We start from the raw sequence: 23,095 nt of genomic DNA on the forward strand, positions 1-23,095 counted from the left end.
GAAAACCCAGCCACCAGGCCCTCGCATCACCACGTGCCCCACCTCCAGGTCTGGCTCCAGAGGAGACCCTGGTGACATGCCTCCTTGTGAGGGAACACTGTTTCCATTTGTAATAATCATCATTACTGGCAAAAAATAAAACATCATTCATTTTCCACATGTGATATAATAGTGTTTATATAATTTAAAGTTATAAAAAACATTTTTATTGTTTATTCTATTGTTTTATCATTATTTAAAGCATGGTCAGAGTTGCGAGATATTTGACATTTGTCTTTAAATAGCCATTACTATGATTCAGAATTATTTAACATAATAAAACTTTTAGAAAAACGTAAGTTATTCTCCCAGTTATTTTTAGGAGCAAACATTAGAAAAGATCCTGATTCATCTTTGAAGACACATTGTTTTGTGTAATGTCACTAATTTGCCACAGGAGGGCGACACATGACCTGCAGAAGTTTTGTTTAAATAAAAACAAATAGTTAATATGATTTAGATAGATAGATAGATAGATAGATAGATAGATAGATAGATAGATAGATAGATAGATAGATAGATAGATAGATAGATAGATGATAGATAGATAGATAGATAGATAGATAGATAGATAGATAGATAGATAGATAGATAGATAGATAGATAGATAGATAGATAGATAGATAGATAGATAGATGGATATTCACAGTTTGATCGACGTGCTGTATGTAACGCACCATCTATATAGCAGCATGGTTCTGCAAACAAACAGGTGAGACCACTGTGCAGGAGATCACATCGACTCACCGGCTCCTCGACAACCACAAATAAATAAAATAAATAGGTTTAGTCTCCACGCGTGCGTGGCTAGCTTTGGTGTCACTGTGTGGGATTTAGAAGGAGAAAAATCTCTTTATCAAGATTAACGCTGTGAGAAATTTGCCTGGGAATAGAAGCTGAAGGAAGATACTTAAAATATGTATTGCTGAATTCCTTTGAATAGAAGCTGCAAGTCATGACATCATGCTGCGGCCCAGAGGGAAACTGGGAAATACAAACATTATTTTATTTATCTGGAGCATGTAGATGAAGAGCAATAAGAACCATTAACAATTGTAGGTTTGATCCAGAAAATGAGCATTTCTCATTGTGTCCAGTATGCGGTGCTGTTGACTCACTAAATCCTCTCTTTGCTTTTTCTGTTGAAGGCATTTTATTTGTTGGCCCAAAAGGGACATTAAAATTTTAATTACACAGACCATTTTAAAAGGAAGCAGCAGCAGAGCAAAATGCTGGCTGCATTTTATAATTTACAAATACATTTTAAACATGTAAAAAAATAAAATAAAAAAGGGAAACGAATTTAAATCTCATAAGGTGTGTGTAATAGATTGAATAGATTTGTATTTTTTTATTGTACTAAAAGTCAATGATGTAAATGAAACAAAAACCTGAATATATTATTTGTCTTTTCAAAGGAAAACAAGATTTTTGGAAGCTTCAGATGCTACATTAACCAGACAAATGCACAAAATAAAGACTCCCAAAATGTTTTAAAAAAACAACAACAAATATTTAAAAAAGCAGGAGAGATGACTGGATAGGAAACAATAGATGGATTCATCGTAGGCATTCAAAACAACATGGTACGTTTTTGAAAAGTCTGTAATACTCCTCCTGGATCTGGAAATAGAAAGACAGAGAGAGGATAATACACACTTAATCTTTTTATATAGTTTCTTCGTATAGCACACATTTTTAACATGATTCTAACATTTATTTCCCAACTATAATGTACTGTATCTGGTTTCTGTGGTAAACAGTGGCTTGTTTTCTATCAATACCACAAAACCCCAACAATTGAAGAAATACGCCAGTGGATGAATGACTGATTACCTTTCTGGAGAGCACACACAGGAAGATGAAGATGAACATCCCCTGGAAAGCGTTGGTGATGGTGAACAGATAAGCCGTCAGGGTCGTCTCATGGAGAATGTGCAGAACTCCGAAGGTCCAGGTGGCGCCGAGCACGAACAATAAAGCCATGGCACCACGGGCGCAGGACCTGAGGGGTGGAAGACGGAGCAGGAGGCGGTTATAACTGACTCACCAACAGAGCTATTTTATTTGCTCAACAACACCAAAAAATAAATCTAATTTGTAATCTAGGCTGCACCGTAGCCTAATAATCCACCAGATGAGGAATTTACAAGTTGATTAAAATGTATTTTTCCCTGTTTTTGACCTACATAACAAGAGCAGACAGATAAGCCTACCTGATGTTTTCATAGTGGCTGATTTCAGGCTTCTTCACAGCAGTGTGCCGGTACACCTTGTAGATGATTACTCCAAAGGCCAAGAGATTAACCTTTAGTAGAAACAGAGGAAGGAATACACGGGTCTAATGAATATTCAGCATCTAAAATGAATGTTTTTAACATTTTTAGCACATTTCACAACCTATTCGTTTATTTTACCAGAATGATCAAACACGCAGGTCCAATGAAGCTCCAGATGAAGTGATTTTCTGTGCTCAGCCAACACCTGAAAAAGTTACTAAGCATCAAACCTCAGCCCCACTAGATTATTTTCATTAATCTAAGTGACAAAAGTAATTATTCTAAACCTATTTCAGGTTAAATGTAGCTTCTGTCAAACTGCTTTCATTAGAAGTGAGTCACCAATGCTGAATGAATTCCTAATGAAATCAAGCCTATTATCATTTATGGCTCTTACACTCTGTCGGTGCCGTAATACTTTGAGCCCAGAGTGGCTGAGATGGCCACAACCACAGCCGGGCTTCCGTAGCCAAAGATGTAAAAGTTGCGGTGCAGAAAGCCTTTGTTGTAGATGACACCAACCACTATTAGGTACAGATGGATGCCCTCGATGCACATCCAGGCAAAAGCTGCAAGGAAGAAATAGTGCAGCATTCCAGCGATCACAGAGCAGAACAGCTGCAAGAAAGAGCAAACAGAGAGAGCATTTACAACCGTTGCATGAAGAAAAAAGTTTGACATTTCCATCTATGAAACAATAAATTTTGCCTTGTTAGATGAAAGTAGAGTGAAAACAAGAGACCTTGTGTGTGGTCATGTTGATCCCCACGAGGAAGATAAACTCAGCCATGAAGAGGCTGCAGCACAGGTTCTTGTGAATGGTGGTTCTGGTGCTCTGGATCTCACTGAAGAACCAGAAGGTGAAGATGCACATGGACAAACAGATAAGGGAGATGATCATCCCCAGCTGGGTGATCCGGGTCAGGATGGTATTGTGTGCCACCAGCTGAGAAGCAAATGGAAAGGGAGGTGTTTCATTTACAGTTTCATGGTATGCTGGAGTTGTCATTTGTTGAATTTTCTGCTTGGAGTCACTTCATGTGACAGAGGTTCCCTCAGGAGGTCGGCTTGTAGACATACTGGGATTATACTGGCCCCAAAACTTTAGATGTGTACTTTGTACTTTGATTCTTTGTTGGGTTATGATTGGTTCCTGATGTGTGTAATTTCAAAGATAAAAAAATAATCTTCAGGCCACAAAATCGTTTCTCAGTAAACTTTAAATCCATAAAAGTGAAATAGAACAATTTTGGATTTTAAAATACTATGGCATGTCCAGTATTATCAGCCTGTCATTATTATCGGCCAATATTGGTTTAAAATGTAATATTAGAAATGATTGGAATCCGTTTTTACTCTTTTAATGACACAACTTGTACTAACAAGCACAAATAACACATCAAACGCTTCAGCTACTTCTCTTCTCACTCAAAATATCCAAATTTGACAGATTTGAGGTAACGTTTTTGAGATTGTTTTATTTGGCACAACTTGCTTGACTACAATTGTACTAGTTGACATATTTTGCATTGATATGTGTGATGTTAATCATCTAAGATTATTTAGTTGCTTTTTTATGAGGAGTGAACCCCAAATATAATTGTTTATATCACAACTGGACTAGTGAGTGTGAGAGCCACTGTCCAGGACGAAACATCAAAGATCCATAAGTACATTGAGGATAAGACCCCAGCAGATAACAGGCTCAGTGAATGTCTCAGACAATGGTGAACAGAGGAGGAGATGCTGGAAATACCATAGTGGGAGAACAAGCCCATGGGATGTACCACCTAGAGATAACTGAAGTGATTGATGTCAAGAAATCCTACCCATATCTAGAAAGAGCTGGTCTGAAGGACAGCACAGAGGCACTCATCATGGCTGCACAGGAACAGGCCCTGAAAGCCAGAGCAACAGAGGCCAAGATCTACCACACCAGACAAGACCCAAGGTGTAGACCCCTGAGACAATCCACCACACCTGCAGGGTGTAAGATGCTGGCAGGGAAAACTTACATGGAAGACCACAACAGAGTGGCTGGAAGTGTACAGAAACATCTGTGCAGAGTATGGACTGGAAGCTCCAAGATCAAAGTGGGAAACAACCCCTAAGGTGATTGAGAATGACAGAGCCAAGCTCCTGCAGGACTTCCAGATCCAGACAGACAAAATGGCGATGGCGAACCAACAAACAACAGAGGACAGCTACTGTGGTTGATGTGGCAGTACCCAGTGATGCAACATCAGGAAAAATTAACATGAGAAACTGGAGAAGTACCAGGGCCTCAAAGAAGAACTTGAGAAAGCCTGGAGAGTGAAGACATCGGTGGTGCCATGGCCATCGAGGGTGGGCTATCCCAGTCTTTCCAGCATGTTTTAGTTGTTTCCCTTCTCCAACACACCAAATGTAATTGTTGAATCATCTACTGATCAATTAGTTTGAAACAGGGAAACAGCTAACTAGGACTTGGACTGCCTAGGCTTCCATAAATGTGAGCATGCTCTTTTATTATCATGGATGGATGTCTAACGCTAATGGCTGACAGTGAGCGGCATTCAATTGAAATTGCATGGGGCTCTAAGAGACAGGCCTAGCAAAAAAATAAAATAGATGTATTGCCTTCAATTTATCACAGTATAGGGTCACTTTTATGGATTTCTATGAAATCATACATAAGTCCTGAAAGAGGGAAACTCCGGATTTCTGCTTTAAGAAAGATATTTTGTCCTTATTTCAGGGGGAACATTTCCATTGTTTTATTTTAAACTGTGATCACTCACATTGGCTCTGCCTGATGACATGAGGATGGCAAAGTGTGTGAGGTGATTGCAGGAACAGGTGGTTGAGTTGCTGTTGCCGTGGAGCGTCCTGCAGCCGTAAGTGGACCAGCGACCCTGCAGACTACTGACGTCGTACTCCCAGAAGGCACACTTTGCCACATCAGTTTTGATGTCAATGGGCTTCGGGCAGGAGAGAAACAAAAGTGTTAAAACTCTGACTGTGCTGGCTCCTTATTAACAAGCACAGCATTGTTTGTTGCATGTTCTGCAGCTATTTTTAAAAAATAGTCGTGAGTTTAGATCAGAATGAAGTATACAGAAATTCCTCTTATTTTATGAGACCAACTAAATATATGATGAGTGTCATGAATAAATAAAACACTTATATAATATGTTTTTATGTTCATGTTCAGTTTGATTTATGCTTATTTACCCAGCTGGTGTAAACACTTTAAATATGAGCACATTACCATTTGGAACGGTTTAATTCCTGAAAAATCCATGTCGTGTTATGAAAATATTAAAGAGGTGGAAGCACGATGACATTGAAATTATTGATTGCAGGTCTTAAAAGGCAATTTACAGATAGTTTTCTCTGCATAATGTAGATCAACAATTTCTTTTTTAGTCTTAAACCTCAAGAGTCCCATAAAATTAATGATTTCATTTTTAAAAACATTTTAATTATCTTAAGAAGAAGGAGAGAACACCAGAACATTAACTTTTAGAGCCATTGATCTCATTACCTTCATTCCCATCATCTTTTTGTGGTTTTTATGATGAGTGGTGGCTGTGGAGTAAAATCAGTACATTTGATCAAATCTTGTCAAAAGGCAATAATGGTTCCTCCCCATCTGCGTTTGTCTAAATTTAATTTTAATGGAACCTGAGATGTATTATTTTAATGTCAGACTTGGAAGAAAGAAGTCAAGTCTTAAGAAAAAAAATAGAAAAATTTACTTTAAATAGATACATTTGTAAATATACCTCCACCCTAACAAAATAAGGAGGAAAAGTGTGATTTTCCTTTGTTTAGATTTTTAAAAAACAACACACCGTGGCAGTTTTTCATCTTAATGTGAAGTTTAATGGATGTTAAATCCAAAGTTCATCCAACAGGGAATTATCTGCCTATACTTAAATAAGATGTAATAAAATTACACACACACACACACACACACACACACACACACACACACACACACACACACACACACACACACACACACACACACACACATACATTTATACTTTTATTTTTCATTTTCTGTGGTTGGTTTCTTGGCACCTTTGAATTGCACATGTCAGTATTTCTTTCTAGGTCCCTTGCTTCTGTTTTAAATCTTTTAATGATCTTTTTTGTTTTGTGTTTTTAAACTTTCTTTATTTCTGTCCTTAATTTTTTGTTCTTTGTTGTTTTACAGTTAAACTTTAATGTAGTTGGTATTTATTTATGCATTTTGTGCTCTTTCAGTACAGAAGATTATTTCCAGTGAAAGAAAAAAAGAGAATTTTGACTTAAATCTCAAAATTCTGACTTTTGTTTCAGAATTTCGAGATAGAAATATATATATATATTTGTTTTTCTTCATTTCAGTGGCCCTAATCATCTTCTGTACTTTAAGGACAATTTTGTCTCTTATTTTTAATTTAAGGAGGTTTGCGCTTCTTTTTTTTTTTTTGATGTTTCCACCTTTTTATTGTTTTATGTCTTCTGTCGTCAGCTTGTTTCAATCTTCCAACTTTTTCAGATGAAACTCAAGCAGGACCTCCTGGTGCCACCACCCAGATTGCCCTCCTGCAGGCCCTTTTGGAAATCCACTCAGACTTTTTGATGTTTGCATTTAATGTTTTACTTGAAAAGGTGTTCTTTACCGGAGTGAGCTGATTCTGTCCTAAACTGCTTGATTTTGATTAGAAGAACTCTCATGAGATCTTGTGTCCGTAACTTCTTACATTTAAACATGTGATAATCTTTATGTGAAAAGAAAATCCTGTCTGGCCATTTTTTATAATTCAAAACAACAACATATCCCAAAAGACTGGAGAAGAAGCAGGAAATAATCTAAGCAGCATCAGCAGCCTTCTTTACCTCATTGTGTCTCAGAGTGAAGGTGACATGGTCAAGCTGGTAAATGTCAGCAGGTTTGACGGCTGCTGCTATGACTTGGGAGTTGACAGTGATTTCCCCTGTTCCTGCATACCGCGAGTAGTCGGTGACACCCGGGTCGCTGCTCGGCTTCAGGATGTCACTGATGCTGTCATATCGCACAAACACCACTGACACACTTCCTGATGGACAAAACAAGCAGAAAAACAGAGGGAGGAAGTGAAACTTACTGCACTGCTGGTAAAACTTTTAGTTAAGCTAAGGCTGCCAATAAACACACTCAGGTTTTATTAGCAGCGTGTCTCACAGGATGTAGAGGAAAGAGAGCAGTCAGGGAAAAATAAAAGAGGGGTCGAGGTGGCGACATGACCAAACGTTCTGTGTCTGTATAGCACCTTCTTAGGGTTCTACCACCCCCCCCAAGGTGCTTCACATCACAATCAGTCATTCACCCATTCACATGCTGGATGAGCTATGATGTAGCCGCAGCTGCCCTGCGGCACACTGACAGAGGCAGGGCCTGCCAAACACTGGCGCCACCGGTCCCTCCGACCACCATCAACAGGCAAGGTGGTTTAACAGCACCATTGTCATCCAGCAGGAGCTGGGATTGAACCTGCAACCTTCAGATTACTGGACAACCCATTCTTTTTTTTTTCTACACATAAAATTCTTTAGAATAAAATATTTCATTAAACACCTAAATATAAACATTTATTTCTATGTGAAGGTAAACCAGGCACATAAAATACTTAAAGCTCAAAGAAAATTCTGAATGGATTGACAAGCTAACAGCTAGTCTAATGACTATGGTATGTCCCTCAGACAAAGAGTTGTCAGCAATAAATAAGTTTATGCATATCAATCAGCTTCAGCTTTACAAATAAAACCTTTGATCTTATGGGCTCAAGTGCAGTAGATTAGATGAACCATGCCACCTAGTGGCTGGATGTGGAATTCCTCTTGTTAATTAGATGTTCCTGCATTGAAGTTATGGTAAACTAATTACCTTGTGATTATGCAGCATGCCAACAACCATTTCTAAAGGTTAGTTGACCAGCTGCTGCAGGTTAATTTCAACTTAATTCAAGTTTACCCCAAAATGGGCGTGGCTATCTGAAGAAGCAAGAAGGAACGTTGATCTAATTTGTTATTATTAGAGCCTGCTTCGATTGAACACATGTGTGAAACTATACTCACATGAAGCGTTTTTACATTTTTTTGTTTTCTAAAGATCTGAAGTATTCTCTCTTTTAAAGATCTTACCATTCTTGTTCACCAGAGTGGGCTTCTGTGATAGGTTTATACGATCTCCTCCCATAGAGACGGACAATTTGTCTTTTACACGTTGAGCATCAAGTGTGAAGAGTTTTAATTCTGTGGTTGGAAAAGAACATGTTAGTAATAATAAATCTACATTACTCACACTCAATCTAGAAACTTTGGAACATTTTCTTTTATTTTAAAGTAAACAGTCGTCTCACCCATCTCTGTCCCTTTGATTCTGATCTCTGTAGGACTTTTAACGTTATTTCCCAAAGCCAGAGCGCTCTCTTCCACAACGTGCAGCAGCTTGGTGATGGTGTGCTCACGAAGCTCTTCTTTCATTCTGCTCCAAGCCACCAGTTCGTCTTTCTCCACCAGATTGTTTACAGCTTTTACTAATTTCTGTTTGACAAGAGTTTTCACTCAGCATGGCACTTGCAGAACAACAACAACTATACTGCAATGTGCTTTTAATTAGCAGCGACTTCAACATGACGGATTTTTACAATTAATTTGATGAAATTAAACTTCAACAAAAAAATAAAGTTGGAATGCTAGGTAAATATTGCATTATAGATGATGTATTCATTTTTATTTATTTATTTTTTTGCTACACACAAAAGCAGAAAAGTTGCTCGACTGTGTAGCACCAGTTGTTTTCTTAAATGAGTTCAAAGCATAACCGCTTTTCAGGCACAGCTCCAAATGTTGACTGAGGAACAACGACGGTAAACAAAGCCTACTGAAAGAGTGGAGTTGATGGCAGATGGTTTGACAGTGTAATCCGTCTCTGCAGCAGCCAGTGTTGATCCGGATCGACTCAAGGCCTCAACATATGCAATCACTTCCACTGAGGTGAGCTCACCAGACGTCTGCTCGGCAATTTCCTTCAGCCGACTCTGAGGCTCCGTCAGGTTGCCCATCTAAAGAGGATATGAGGGAAATAAAAACAATTGATTCTTGAATGATTTTTTGAAATTAATAGAAGTTTATAATAGTTTTAAAACGTTTGTAAAGATTGTTCAAATATTTTCATTCTTGTTGAATGCTGAGATGGAAATCCATCCATCCACTCAAGCGAGATTAACCCTCTCAGGCTCAAAATAAGTTTTGATAAAAGGACGAACAACTAAGTCCTTCAGGGGTACTTCTGAGTTAAAAATGCTCATGAAATACATATGTGGACTAACCAGGTAGGTACGTTTTAACGTTACAAATCTGCAACGCCTGCCTCCAGAGGGTTAAAGCTGTGTGTTGCAGCTGACCAAGTGCTGTACTTACAAGGCAAAAAAAATCATAAACCAGTGGTAGTCAAAGCTAGGCCAGTAAAAACAACAAGAATAGACAATAGACTGGACTGTAAAAATATAAAAGCAAGCCAAACAATACAAATATTAAAAGCAGGGTACAAAGCCCTGTTATTATGAAGGCCATAGAGAAAAGCAGGGAAGGGGTTGTGTCAAGGGCCAATGGCAATGCTAAAAAAAATTGTGTTTTTAAGTGTGATTTCAACTCGTTTAGTGACTGTGCTGTCCTGATGTGAAGGGTGTTCAATAGTTTGGAGGCTGCATGAGAAACAATTCGCTCTGGTAAGACTTTTTTGGCGCTATCGGAGTGTGCTGAGGTGTGAGTCTTAAGCTGCTCCCAATGAGGCGAAGAACCATTCAGTGGATTGCAGGTCAACGTTAGACTCTTGATTGTAACCCTGTACTGTACTGGAATCCAGTGTAAGCTGGTGAGGATGGGGGTAATGTGAATACTTGTAGTCAATACTTGTAAGGAACCTAGCAGCCTTAATTTGGACTTTTTGCAACCTATTAAGGCAAGAGGAATTTCCTGCAGTTAGAATGGGATTTGATTTTATGGTTGTGGCCAGCCAGCTTGTAACCTCAGTTAAGCAGTCTGTAAATGTTTTAATAGAATCGTGACTGTTAGGTGCAATGGAGAGTTGACAAATGTTAACATAAAGGTGATGATTAATCCCGTGCTTAGTCAGAATCGTCCCCTGAGGAAGCATATAGAAAATAGCAGTGGCCCAAGGATAGAGTCATGGGGAGCCCCCTGGGGTAGAAGAGCAGGGCCAAATGACAGGGTTTTGGTTCTAGACCCTGTAAAAGACAATCATTTACTCCATCAGTGTGTCTTTTAATGTTGGCTTTCCACTAAACTCATTTTGCGATCGTATACTGTAAGTGTGTTTTAGTTTGAACACCAAGAATTTTGGGGCAATTTGCTTCAAACTGATGTAAAACAAGCAACTTCTTTAAATTATCTGATGCACAGGCACACCTATTTACAACCTCTCTGCTTTGACAAACACAAAAACAAATCCTCCAATTCAGAGTAGAAAGGAAACTTGTCTTGTTGAAATTCCCACTTAGATGCTTGTTTTCTCCTTGAGAATGCCAATAAATTGTGAGAAAAATATCAATATTTCATCAGAGGTTTTAAATAATTGCTAAAAAAATGAAAAAAGTTAAACCTTTCTTCTAGTTTAAAAATCTTTCCACCAGTGATTGTAGCCAAATGTTTTCTGCATATTTTCATCTGGAGAATGCTCTATGGAATGCAACAATTTATCATCAACAAAAGAAAAGAGCGCGGGGCAGGAGAATCAACTCAGATGAGGTGAGTTTTGGCTTGGAGCGGGTGTTATTCACTGCTGTTTTATCAGGATCTCCTGCTGTCACAAATCAATACACAGTGTGCTTATTAGGATTAGCTTTCAGTGAACCAGATGAATGATGTGAAATTTTGGATTTTAACGTCAAATGACAATCTGTTCCTTCACTTTACCGGGTTACCCAGTTATCGTGGTTCTTTATTGGAATCAAACAGCAATGAGACAAAAAAGGGGAACAGAAACAGAATGGAAACAAGTAAAAAACACGATCTTGACTCTCAGTTTAGGAGAGCTGGTGATTCGGTGATCCACTGGCCTTCTAAACTTATTTAGACAAATTTGCAACTTGCTCATGCAGCAGAATGATAGCTGGGGAGCAGCAGGTTGAGTTACTGAATCTGAAACATTGCTGAGAAAAAAAAAACACAAGTTGTTGATTTTTAAAGGAGACATTTTACGACTTAAAAAAAGGGAAAAACTAGTGTGATGGTCTTTAAAAAACATGATTATGAGGTTCTTTCAATAAAATCCCTCTCACATGAAGCAATTACAGCAGTTTTTTTTCTCGGCTGTCTCAGTAGCTTCCAGAATGAGTCGTTTCAGGGCTCTGTCACTTTAAGAAAATAAGATGGAGCTGGCCACACCCACCCATTCTCCAATCAGGCTGCTATAAGCTGAGAAGCTGCCAGATACGGGAGGGGCTCTGAGTAGATGTCACAATCATCATAAACAGGAACTTTTTTGATATGGCTTTTTTTAGGCACATAACTGCCAAGATCAAATAGACAGAAAAGAAGAAAAAGAAGAAGAAGAAGAAGAAGAAGAAGAAGAAGAAGAAGAAGAAGAAAAAGAAAAAGAAAAAGAAAAAGAAGAAGAAAAAGAAGAAGAAGAAGAAGAAGAAAAAGAAAAAGAAAAAGAAGAAGAAAAAGAAGAAGAAGAAGAAGAAGAAGAAACAATCTTTTATATAGCACCTCTCAAAATAAAAACCACGATGTGCTTCACAAGCACAAAAATAAAAAAGTTTCAATGATTACAACCAACACATTTTCACACCTGAAGCGGCTAAAAATGACGATGGGTGACCAAACGCTTGTTTGGGAGTCCCATCGCATTGGGAGGCCTCGCGCAGCGCCAGAGCATCAGTTTCTGAAGCCCGCGAGAAAACGCATATTTCACCAACATTTAACCTCTAACCTCTTGGTATTTAACCTTCCCCTCACCCCCATGCTAACCTTAACTCAGTTTCTCATTCTATATTTAACCATGTTTGAGACGAACAACACAACTAGAAACAAAGTTTTGCATGCACAAGTGGGTTAAGGTTAATTTGGGGATTTAGGGTAGGTTAAATAGCAAGAGGGTAAAAGGTCACAATTTAGTGAAATACCCATTTTACCGCGGGTGTCCCAATGCGTCGGAAACAAAAGCTTGGTCATCCATTGTCACTTTTAGCCGCTTCGGGTGTGAGAATGTGTTGTTTTAAAATATCATAAAAATGAGAAAAAAAAAGAAAAGACTGTGATTAAAGAAATGTAAGGAAAGGGAAAAGGAAAATGAATTAGAAAGAGTCAATCAGTGAATCCCAGGAAGGGCGGAATTAGTAGAAAGACCTGGATAAGTACTGAAGGTTACACCAAAGGCAACCTGAACAGGTGAGTTTTCAGCTGCTTTTTAAAGAAGACCACAAATGAACCCCCATGTGTTTATAGAAGCAGTAGAGACCCACATGGTAGCACAGAATGATGCAAAAGGAGAATTTTTTTTCATAACATGTCCCCTTTAAAACCCTGTGATCAGTCAACTTTGTCACCTATGTGATGAAAATGTTCAAAATGATCAATACATTTTGAAAGGCCCGATTTGTGTGATGGTTCTGCCGTGACTTAAGTCTGGAACTCTGAGCCAGAAGATGGATGAGAAAAAAATAGTAAAAAAACATAATCTTACTTAAACACTTGCTGTGACAGTTAATGTAGAGTTATATTCAAAACTTTTGCACAGTCATGAATTTTGCACGACGTGTTTCTTGACACAAGTTTCTGTGGTTATTTACAGCTCAGATATCATCAGCAGCAGCAAACTGCAGCTCTTCTGCTGCATACCGCAGCCAAACTCAAACGGATTTTCTAAATATCTCAGCTGAAATAACCAAGTAACAGAAAATTCATGGTGAAATAAAAAAGTTTTAAGAATGAGGACTCTTGGCTGTGCTGGGACTATCGGTCCTGTCGAATGTAAACACTATATCTTTAAAGAGGTTGCTCAGATAGTAATAATTTATCATTGTTGCTTGGAAACACTTCAAACGGGCCTGAAAAGATAAGTACAAAAAATATTTTTTATGCTCATGACTGATTTACTGATTTAAAACAAAACTCACATGCAGTCAAGAAAATCCAACCTACTCAGAATTTTAATAAGAAAACAATCTGTTTGTTTACACGCAGTAACGTTTTCTGATGCTGTGTTCTGCTGCACATACCGTACAGCTAAGGGCTGCACGTTTAGATTTGTATTGCTGTTCTCTCATCTCTCCAACAGGGGGCAGCTTAATCATGCACATTTTAACCATGTTCAGCAGGGAGATACTCACATATTCAAGCATTCTATTGACAGCCTGCGTCGTGCATCCCATGTTGTCATGGCAATATTTTTGAGGGTGTTCTGGAAAACAAGGATTACCAAAAGTATTTGGCTAATGCAAGCTGCGTAGAAAATGTTACTTAAAAAGCAAAAAAATGTCATAATTTATTGATGCTAAACATATCAGATCACCCACAAAACATTTAGGATGTCTGATGGCATGTGCATGAGTGAAAGGAAGTGAAAAAGACAGGGATGAAGGAGGCTGTGCCCTTGAGTGTGTGTTGGTGTTTCTACGTGTGCTCTTCAGTCCTCGTGCCGACCTTTACATCTTACGCCTCTCTCTGGATGAAAGTGCTTAGAGCCTGAAGTTGAGATGTAATCACGCTGACAGGTGCAGTAGAAGGACCCGTTTGTGTTATAGCAGTGCGAGTTAGGTCCACAGACCGATCCCGACTTGCATTCATCAATATCTGAAAGATCAAAACGAAAAAGGGAGTTAATGCTTTTTATCTGAAACCCCGCAATTTTACAGAAAAGTGTGTTTTTATAAAGGTTCTATTCCATATTACAGACATGTTCTTTGAAGACACAAGCTGCAATCTGCAGTTTTCACACATTCAAATATTCAGCTGCTAAATCTTCCACTGACACGTCTGACTGCAGGATGACTTCAGCCTACAGCTGTAGGATAGAGGTGCTGTTCTCCTGGTGCAAAATAAACAAAAGATCTCAGATGGTTTTTCTGAGTAGCAGATGGGAAGGAAGCAAAAGGTTGAAGGAGGAGGGAAGAATCACCTCCACCAGATTTATCTTCCTCCGTGCACTGAGGAAAAGAAATACACTTCACACATTTGCAGACCTGATGCCCTCACAGCTGCGTGGTAACTGCTCACACACACACACACACACACACACACACACACACACACACACACACACACACACACACACACACACACACACACACACACGCACACGCACACACACACTCGTTTTTGATACCGAGGTCCTCGTTGACCACAGGTTGGTTTGAGTTTGTGTGCATTCATCGTTCCTGTCAGAGATTACCGGTGCATTCGGTGCCGTCGTTGGGCTGGAACCTGCTCAGTCCTGTCGATGTGTACCCAGAGACACACGTGCAGTAGTAGCTGCCCCGTGTGTTTGTGCACTGGCCCCTGTCGCCGCAGATATTAGTCACGTTAAGGCACTCGTTGTCATCTGTAGTGAGAAAATGGATAGAGGTGACTGGGTGAGTTAGAAAAATAAATAAATAAAAAATCAAATAACAAGCACATTTTTTATGTCTGCCATATTGAAAACTTCATTTCAAACTTTTTGTGTAGAAAAACATTTTTTTTTAGTTTTCAATTACATAATCAGTTTGCCTTCCATAGTTCTGCTTTATTTCCCAAAGGAACTGTCATTTCTGTATGCCCCTCTTCTGCAATGTATTTTTTCTTTTTATCTACAACAAATTGCAAGTCAGTAGTAATAACAAAGCTTGCATGCAGTTTCATCAAAAGTGTTTTTTTCTTCTCATTAAAAAGGTGGTTGTGTAGTGACAGGAATGGGTTTTGCTCAACTGAGGAATCAAAATCTCAGCTCTGTTTCTTCAGCTGGAAACATATTTGTCTTTGACTGCTCAACAGTAATGCAAAGTGACTGGAGAAATAAGACGCGCTTGTTTTCTGACAACAAAGTGTGATCTTAATTCCTCAGTGGTTCACTTAAAGTACAGCAATAATGTGTTTGTGTTTCAGCAGAAAATAACATCACAAAGTATGAAGTGCAAATGGTCCACAGAGACTCAAACTCATATTAAAACTTGCAGAAATGTTTAGACGTCAGTTGTAAGATTATTTTAAAGTAACATTTTTCACACCTTAGAACGTCTTTTAATACAACCGTTGTTCTTATCTCTGAAAAATATTTTTGTTTTAAATCTGAGCACAATTGAACATAAATAAGACCTACTGTACATGGCGCCACAAAATTTGACTTAACGTTTCTTATAATTCAGCTTCTCTTTGAACCTTTTTATTCTAATTTACATCAAAAATTTCAGTTTTTGCAGCCCAGGAAGTAAAGAGCAGCTTGCTGCTATAAGAAGTGCTGCTCCGCTACACACCTCCCTTCTCTGACCTAGGAAAACATTCCAGTGTTTTTTTCTGCTTGTCCAGTTATGATGAACACTCAGCTTTGTGCCTTTTGCACAGAAAGCTGGTCGTCAAAGGAAATCCTCTCCTCTGATGAGGGAGGTGACCACGTTCAGGGAGGAAAAGCACTTATGTCACTGACATATTTTGTAATTCACTCTAAATGTAATTTTCTTGTCGTGTTTAAACACCACATGGGTTATTTTCCATCATTTTTGTCCTTGACTTTCTTTGTTTCCAAGACTTATTGTGTAACTGCTCGAGTCGACTTGGATGACAGTTATTTAGTCAGAAATTTTGGCAGAGACGACCATATCTTTGTTTTAAATTTGTTCCCAGAGAGGAACTGAATCCAGGACTGCATGTTCCTGTTATAGAAATCACCCACTGCATTGCTATTATGACTTCGGTATTACTCACAGTTTCATTTCAGCCTTTGAAATACGTGGCCTGGGCAGTGATTGTGATCAGATTTGGACGGGGCACAGAAAAAAAAAGAGTTCGGGAAATGTAAACAGTCCAAAAAACTAACAGGAAGAATGATGTCGACCAAAGAGGCAATGGAGGGCGATTAATATCTTGTTTATAAAGCTGTGTTATTGAAATTATTCTCCTTCTAACATTGTTGTTTTATGTGTAATGAGCTGCTTTTAATAAAAATATCTGTTTGAAGTCTCAGGGCCACTCCTGGGAGACTAAAACACGACCTTCACAGTGAATAAAAACAGAAAATGTTGGATATTACTTTAAAAACATGATGTGTTCAGTCTGAAGGAAATATTCTAAATAACAAAACTCTAAAAACATGTGCAAGCTTATTTTCATTAAAATAATCTATTATAAAACAACATGAATTCATTCTTGTGAGAAATGTACTTTCATTACAATTGTCAGCACATACACAATTTCCACTGACATGACAGACAAAATACACCTGAAACCCAAATCCATGCAAATCCGACCCTGTAAACATGTTGATCTGTTAAAAACAACAAAGGCTTCCAAAGATAGCTTCCCATGCAGCAAAGCACAAGTCTTTTTCAGCTACTGCTTCATTTCATAAATCTGCATGTGAGTGGATCTGTGTGTCTGTATTCACCATTGCAAAAACTCGTCCCATCTCCTGTAAATCCATGGTTACAGAAGCAGGCGTTGTTTGATCCATTCAGGGCTTTACATGTTGCATCTGAGTGACAGGAATCACAAATATCAGAGAGGCTGCCTGTGTCCATCAGACTCCAGAGCCAAGCTGCAAAAGGAAAACATGAAGAAATGAGGAGAAATGCTCCGACGCTTAGCTGACAGTCATTAGGTTTGACACAGATCGGGCTAAAACTCAATGGAATATGTTCTTAAGACATAGTCAGAAATCTCAATTTCCAGTTCACATCCATCCCAAATTCTTTGATAATAAACTATAAATGTGCTATAAAATTGGTGATGCCAGAACAAAATCAAGCTGACATACCTGTTAAAAGTACAAGCTTCATTGGTGACTTGAGCAAAGGCTCCATGCTTTCCTCAGGTCTGGATTCTGCTTTCAGCTCCGACTGCAGTGGGCTGGCGGGTGACGTCGACCATTTCCTTGCATCAGTTTTCCTGTTTCCTTAAACCTGGCCCTTCCTGTCCTGATCTTTAATCTGCTTTCAAAAACACGCAGGCTGACCCCTTGACGAGCCACCTAGCCACTTGCACTCATCTTCCAGCTGTATTTCACACATCGTACACAGAGAAATAAGAGAGAGAAAAGTGTCGGCAGCAGTTTGTAGCTTTTGTTGTGAGAGTCGTCGACAGAGTGATTTGTGTTGCCATTTTAGTACCTTCCAAGGCATTGTTCTCCCTCGAACACATGCAGAAGGCTACGTAAACACAGGCCTAAACAACACCGGCTGGGTTCACTGAAGGACGACCCCCTCCCTTCCGCAAAAGAAACGGTTTACAAACTCACACACGCACACATTCCAGCATCTTTCAGTGACCAGCTCGAGGTTCGCCGGACGAACGTCTCTGAATCCTTCGAAGGAACACACCTCTGAAGTTGCCTTCTGTGCAGACTCTTTTCACAGATTTAACGTTGAAGCTTTTGAGTCGTCCCCCCATTTGCATTAAAACACTGATCCGTTAAAGATCTGGTGTTCCACTTAGAAAAAGTTGAACTTGAAGTTAGCTGTTCTGTTTTTGAACTTGCAGCCCTGAAACATAATTTGTGCCTGAGACCGTGGCCATGGTAATTGTGCCATTGTATAAAAAGGTCCATATAAACAGGACTTTTGAGGCCCTTTGTGCATTCAGAGTGTGGCTTTTGAAGATAAGTGATAAAGCATCTATTTTTGGTTCTTTGACATCTGTCATGGGCTAATGACCCTTTTCTCTGTGAAGAAAATGAGCGTCGCTCTTTGCCATGGTTCTGACCCATAAAAACAAAGTTTGCTTTTTTCTCTCTCCTCACCAAAAAGCCACTGCTACTCATTTCAAAGAGCAGACATTTACAGCATCTCGCCGTCCCCAGTCCACCTAGTACTTCCAATTGCTGTTTTAGGGTGGAACCCAACTGGTGTGACAGATACAAAAAACAGGTGAATGTGATAAAGTGACAGCAGTCAAATGGGGAAAAAGTAGCCATTCAGGTGTAGCTGAGGTCTTTTCATACTCCCCTCTACTCTTTGGTATACAAACACATTCACTGATGAATAGTTTCACTTCAAAGATAAGTTCTTTGTTGACTGTATTGCAATCTGTAGAGGCGGTTTGAATTGCTTAGGCAAGGCGTTCAGTTTATTGCTGAGAAAGGCAGCTGCTTTGAATGACACCATTAGAATTGCTCTGCATTAGTGTCCTGGGAAAGTGCTGGGTGAAAACCACATCTGAATGTCTCGCTCTGACACTCTCCTGACGGTAAGGAAGGAAGTGATGCTGCCTAGAACAAACCTGGACTGATTGCACCCTTCCTCCTCCGCTTTTTTGTCTTGGGGGAGAAAAAAAAAGAAAAGAAAAAAATCTCATTTAGCACGACATTTGCAAAGCCTACAGGAGCTTGCTTGCTCCACAATGACATTGTAAGACACCTAACAGAAAAGATTGCTTCAAATGTGTGCAGGCAGCCTTGTGTAAATGTTTCCTCCCCTCCCTCATGGATATGGAAATTCTAATTCTACAGGTGCGGAATTTTGTGTGTGATTTTTTTGTGCCCGTGTTTAAGCAGAAGAAAAGTGTTGTTTATGCCATTCAGGCAATATTGAGATTTGCCCTACGGAGTGCAGCGAAGAATCTATTTTGACACTTTTCATACATATCTGCTCTGATGTTGGCCTTATGCTCAGACATGATAGGAGGACTGAACTCGCGGGCACAGATGGCAGCAACCTTCTCATAAGCAAGGAACTCCTGAATATTTCAGAGCACGAGGTTGGAGAGACAAACTATGCTTTCTGCTTGGGTTCACAGATGCCAGCTGCGGTCTGTGCGGAGAACTCAGTAACATTTACATTACAGTTGAACGTATCAGGGTCTACTTCATGTTAAGAGCATGCATTTGCTTAAAAACGGGATGATCCCAAAAATTGAAACGTCTTTGCAGGATTATACAGGAAATTCCATTTTTGTTCAAATTGAGACTTAGTCATTATTGCTTGTCAGCTTTTGGGGATCAATGTACTTTTCGAGGTGCGCCTCGACCGGAGCGGAGAAACAAGCGTCTGGTCTGAACTGAGGAGCAGCGAGCAGCGGTCGAATTTTGTGAGCGCTTCGCCTCCCGGCGCTTCGCGGCGCTTCGCGGCGCTTCAGAGGCCGGTGTGTCCCCGGCGTGACAGATAGACTCATTCCATGCAAAGACAGATAGTTTAAGCCTTTTTGTTAGAAATGTCATGAATATCGCTTACAGCTCATGAAAACCCCAAATTCAAAATCTCAGACAGTGTGAAAAGGTTCAATATTCTAGACTAAAAGTGTTACACTCTAGCCAACTATTTAATCCAAAAACACCTGCAAAGGGTTCTTGAGCCTAGATGGTCTTTCATTCTAAGTTGGATTATTTTTACATGGGTCTTACATGATACGTGCACATCTTGCTTCTGATTGGCTAACAGCAACACAACTCTTCTGCTGCCAACGTTCACTATTCTATCGTGGACAAAATATGCAACATTTATGTGTCATCTCCATGAATAACACAAGCCCAAATGCTAATGGTTAGCTTCTAGCTGAGACGTGATCTGCTGTCTTCAGCTCACAACACCAATACAGCATGTCACGGTCACAGCCAAGGTGGGTGAGGGTTGTTGTCTGTGTATTTATGATAGACGGAGCCTCCGTCACCTGTAGGTTTCTAAAGAGCTGAATTGAACACCATTGGACTGTTCCCACTACAGCCCCATTGACAGCATCACACTTCTTGTGACTTCTAGAAAAAAAAGGTTTTTTAAAATACTCTGTAAACATGTTTATTTCTTCTACGAAGAATGCTTTTTTAACATAGAGTCAAAGGGACGTTGATCCTATCTGGAGCCAGCCACTAGTGAATGAGGGGGAAACTACAATTTTTGTCACTCCCGTGTACGCTTCACTTTTGGCAGTCGGAGTTTTCCCATTGGTGAGGACATTAATGAAAATATCTTTGTTATGTAGAAGAGACTGGCATTTCTGCAGCTATTGCAGACTCCAGCTTGTGCAACTCAGACTGACCAATTGTTATTCAATAAGAACAAGTCATACAGTGTTTCAACGAATAAGACCTTTAATATTATTGGAAGTGATCAATGAAGCAAATATGTCAATCTGATTATTGTCAATTTGTTTATGGTTCAAAGCACCAATGTGTAAAACACTTGACTCCTTAGTGCCACGCTGTTTGTTTATTTTTTTTATTTCAAACATTAAAAAATTTAAAATAAGAAGACAATCGGTTGCAAATATCCAGAGTAGAAATTGCAGTTACAGTTGCCCACACATTTCAAAATGACAATGTGTCATTGTGGCGGTGGTTGCACGGAGAGAGGGAGTCACTGTAGCACTGACAGCTACTTTAGGGTCACACACAGCAAACACCACACATCAGCTTTCAATCGTCTGCAAGTTTTATTTACCGTTTCTGCTGCTCTGCTGCTTCCTGCAGTTAGCATCTTGCTCTGGGAATCGAGAGCCCTCTGTCAGTGTGCTGTGAAGACAAAGAAGTTGCCACCAAAAAAAAAAAATCACAGACTAATACTTTGTTAGACCACCTTTAGCTTTGATTACAGCACACATTCTCTGTGTCACTGTTTCTATAAGCTTCTGCAATGTCATAAACTGTATTTCCATCCAGGGTTGCATTAATGTTTCATTATGATCTTGATGATGATGGTAGTGTCTGACCACTGCACAAAGCCTTCTCCAACACATCCCAAAGATTCTCAGTGCGGTTAAGGTCTGGACTTTGTGGTGAAAATGATGTCTGAAGGAAGAACCTGCGGCTATTTGGCCTCCGGGAGGGCGCAGAGGGTCAGCTGCCACTGTTGGAGTTTATAAGGAAGATGTTGCCGCGCTGGCTTGAGACCGACAGATCGTTCATTATTGAGAGGGCTTACCGTACTCTAGCACCTCCAAAGCCAAACCAACACAGAGCTGTCCTTATCCGATTCCTGAATTTCCAAGATCGGGAGTTTGTTTTCCGCTTCACAAAACACGGTAACATCAAGCACTATGGAAACGCACTCTTTTTTGCCCAGGATTTCTCAGCTGAGACCATCCAGCAGCGAACCGAGTTCAACGCCATCAGAAAGTTGTTCGCCGATAAAGGAATGTTCCGCAGGTTTCAATATAATCCATGCAAGATGAGGATCCTCCATGATTGAATACAACAATGTTATCTATTTTGGTCTAACTTTTATCTTTTCAAGAGGGATTCTGTAAGTCACAAAAAGGACACTGCCGTAGTTCTGATGTGCTAACACATGTGGGTTTGTTATGTTTATGTCTTTGCATATGGTGTGTGCGTGGTTGACGGACACCACTGTTGCTTTCGCTGGGTTGGGTGCTGATAGTTCAGCTATTCCCCTTAGTAGTGGAATAGCACAGCCCCTAGTTCACTATTCTGATTAAGGGAAGGGGGGGGGGGACTTTAAGTGTTATGGGTTAATCCCAGTTTTTTTTTTCATTTATTTATTTATTTATTTCTCTATTTTATTTTATTCAAAGTTTACTTGTTATTTTTGTTTACTCGACACCAGCATCACGTGTTGTTATCTTAATATTACAGAACAAAACTTCCAAGTATGGACCAACCATATACCCGCAATCTCTCCGACATAAAAGTTACTAGTTGGAATGTCAGGGGTCTCAGGAAATTAATCAAACTGAAAACTCTAAGCAGGATCAAGCAATTGAAATCAAAAATAGCTTTTCTTCAAGAAACACATTTGACAGACTGTGAACTAAAGTCTGTGAGAAACAGATGGCCTGGTCAGGTGATCCACGCATCATACAATAATTATGCGAGAGGTGTAATTATTTTGATTCATAGAAGCATACCATTCCAACTGACGAAAATAATAAAAGACCCTGCTGGTAGATATGTAATCACTCAGGGAACCATCCTTTCTTTTACTTTAAACTTGGTGAGTCTCTATGCCCCAAATGAAAATAAGCCCAAATTTCTTGAAGATCTGTTTCTCACTGTATCTGCTTTGCAGGGACTGTATATAATTGGAGGAGACTTTAACTGTACTCTCAATCCGAGTATAGATCGCTCAACAGACTCAGATACATATAAAGCACAAACTAAACAAATAATAAATCAATTTATATCAGATATCAATTTGGTAGAAGTGTGGAGGGAACAAAATCCTGATAAAATAGAATTCTCCTGTCATTCAAGTATACATGAATCCCGCTCACGTATAGATTACTTTCTTGTCTCAAGAAAACTTTTATCAAGGATCAAACAGTGTCAGTATGATAGCATAGTGATTAGTGATCATGCAGCTGTCTCACTGAGTATCCATCTAGGAAAGTTTATTCATACCCCCCCCCACCCCCACCCCCCCATCCCCCCCACCCCCCACCCCACACCGCTGTTTCTACCGGCTTCGGTACCAAGGAGGGTCCACAGACCCCGACATTCTGGATCCAAACGGAGGCTTCCCCTGGGGAACATAGACCGACAGATGGTGTTTCATATGTGTTATGAATCTCCAACTAAAGTTTAGAGCGAAACACTCACTCCCACTCAGAACTAAATGCTTCTCCAGATACGAGGTTCTGATAACAACATTCCACACATA

At 39.6% G+C, this 23,095-nt stretch overlaps 1 protein-coding gene across 1 annotated transcript; it reads right to left on the reverse strand.

Annotated features, from left to right (window-relative positions):
• Nucleotides 1–1,168: 1,168 nt before the first annotated feature.
• On the reverse strand, nucleotides 1,169–17,432 carry adgrl4 (adhesion G protein-coupled receptor L4). The gene is made up of 16 exons (XM_015970612.3): nucleotides 17,308–17,432; nucleotides 16,939–17,088; nucleotides 14,752–14,901; nucleotides 14,004–14,153; nucleotides 13,691–13,761; nucleotides 9,218–9,397; nucleotides 8,693–8,876; nucleotides 8,475–8,585; nucleotides 7,191–7,390; nucleotides 5,099–5,278; nucleotides 3,061–3,264; nucleotides 2,716–2,936; nucleotides 2,457–2,523; nucleotides 2,256–2,347; nucleotides 1,876–2,044; nucleotides 1,169–1,662 (listed from the first exon to the last, which is right to left on the reverse strand). The coding sequence occupies exons 1-16, from the start codon at nucleotides 17,351–17,353 to the stop codon at nucleotides 1,600–1,602; spliced, it is 2,238 nt and encodes a 745-aa protein (XP_015826098.1). The 5' UTR covers nucleotides 17,354–17,432; the 3' UTR covers nucleotides 1,169–1,599.
• Between the last annotated feature and the right edge of the window lie 5,663 nt (nucleotides 17,433–23,095).

This window comes from Nothobranchius furzeri, chromosome 8 (genome assembly GCF_043380555.1).
Source record: "Nothobranchius furzeri strain GRZ-AD chromosome 8, NfurGRZ-RIMD1, whole genome shotgun sequence".
NCBI lineage: Eukaryota > Metazoa > Chordata > Actinopteri > Cyprinodontiformes > Nothobranchiidae > Nothobranchius > Nothobranchius furzeri.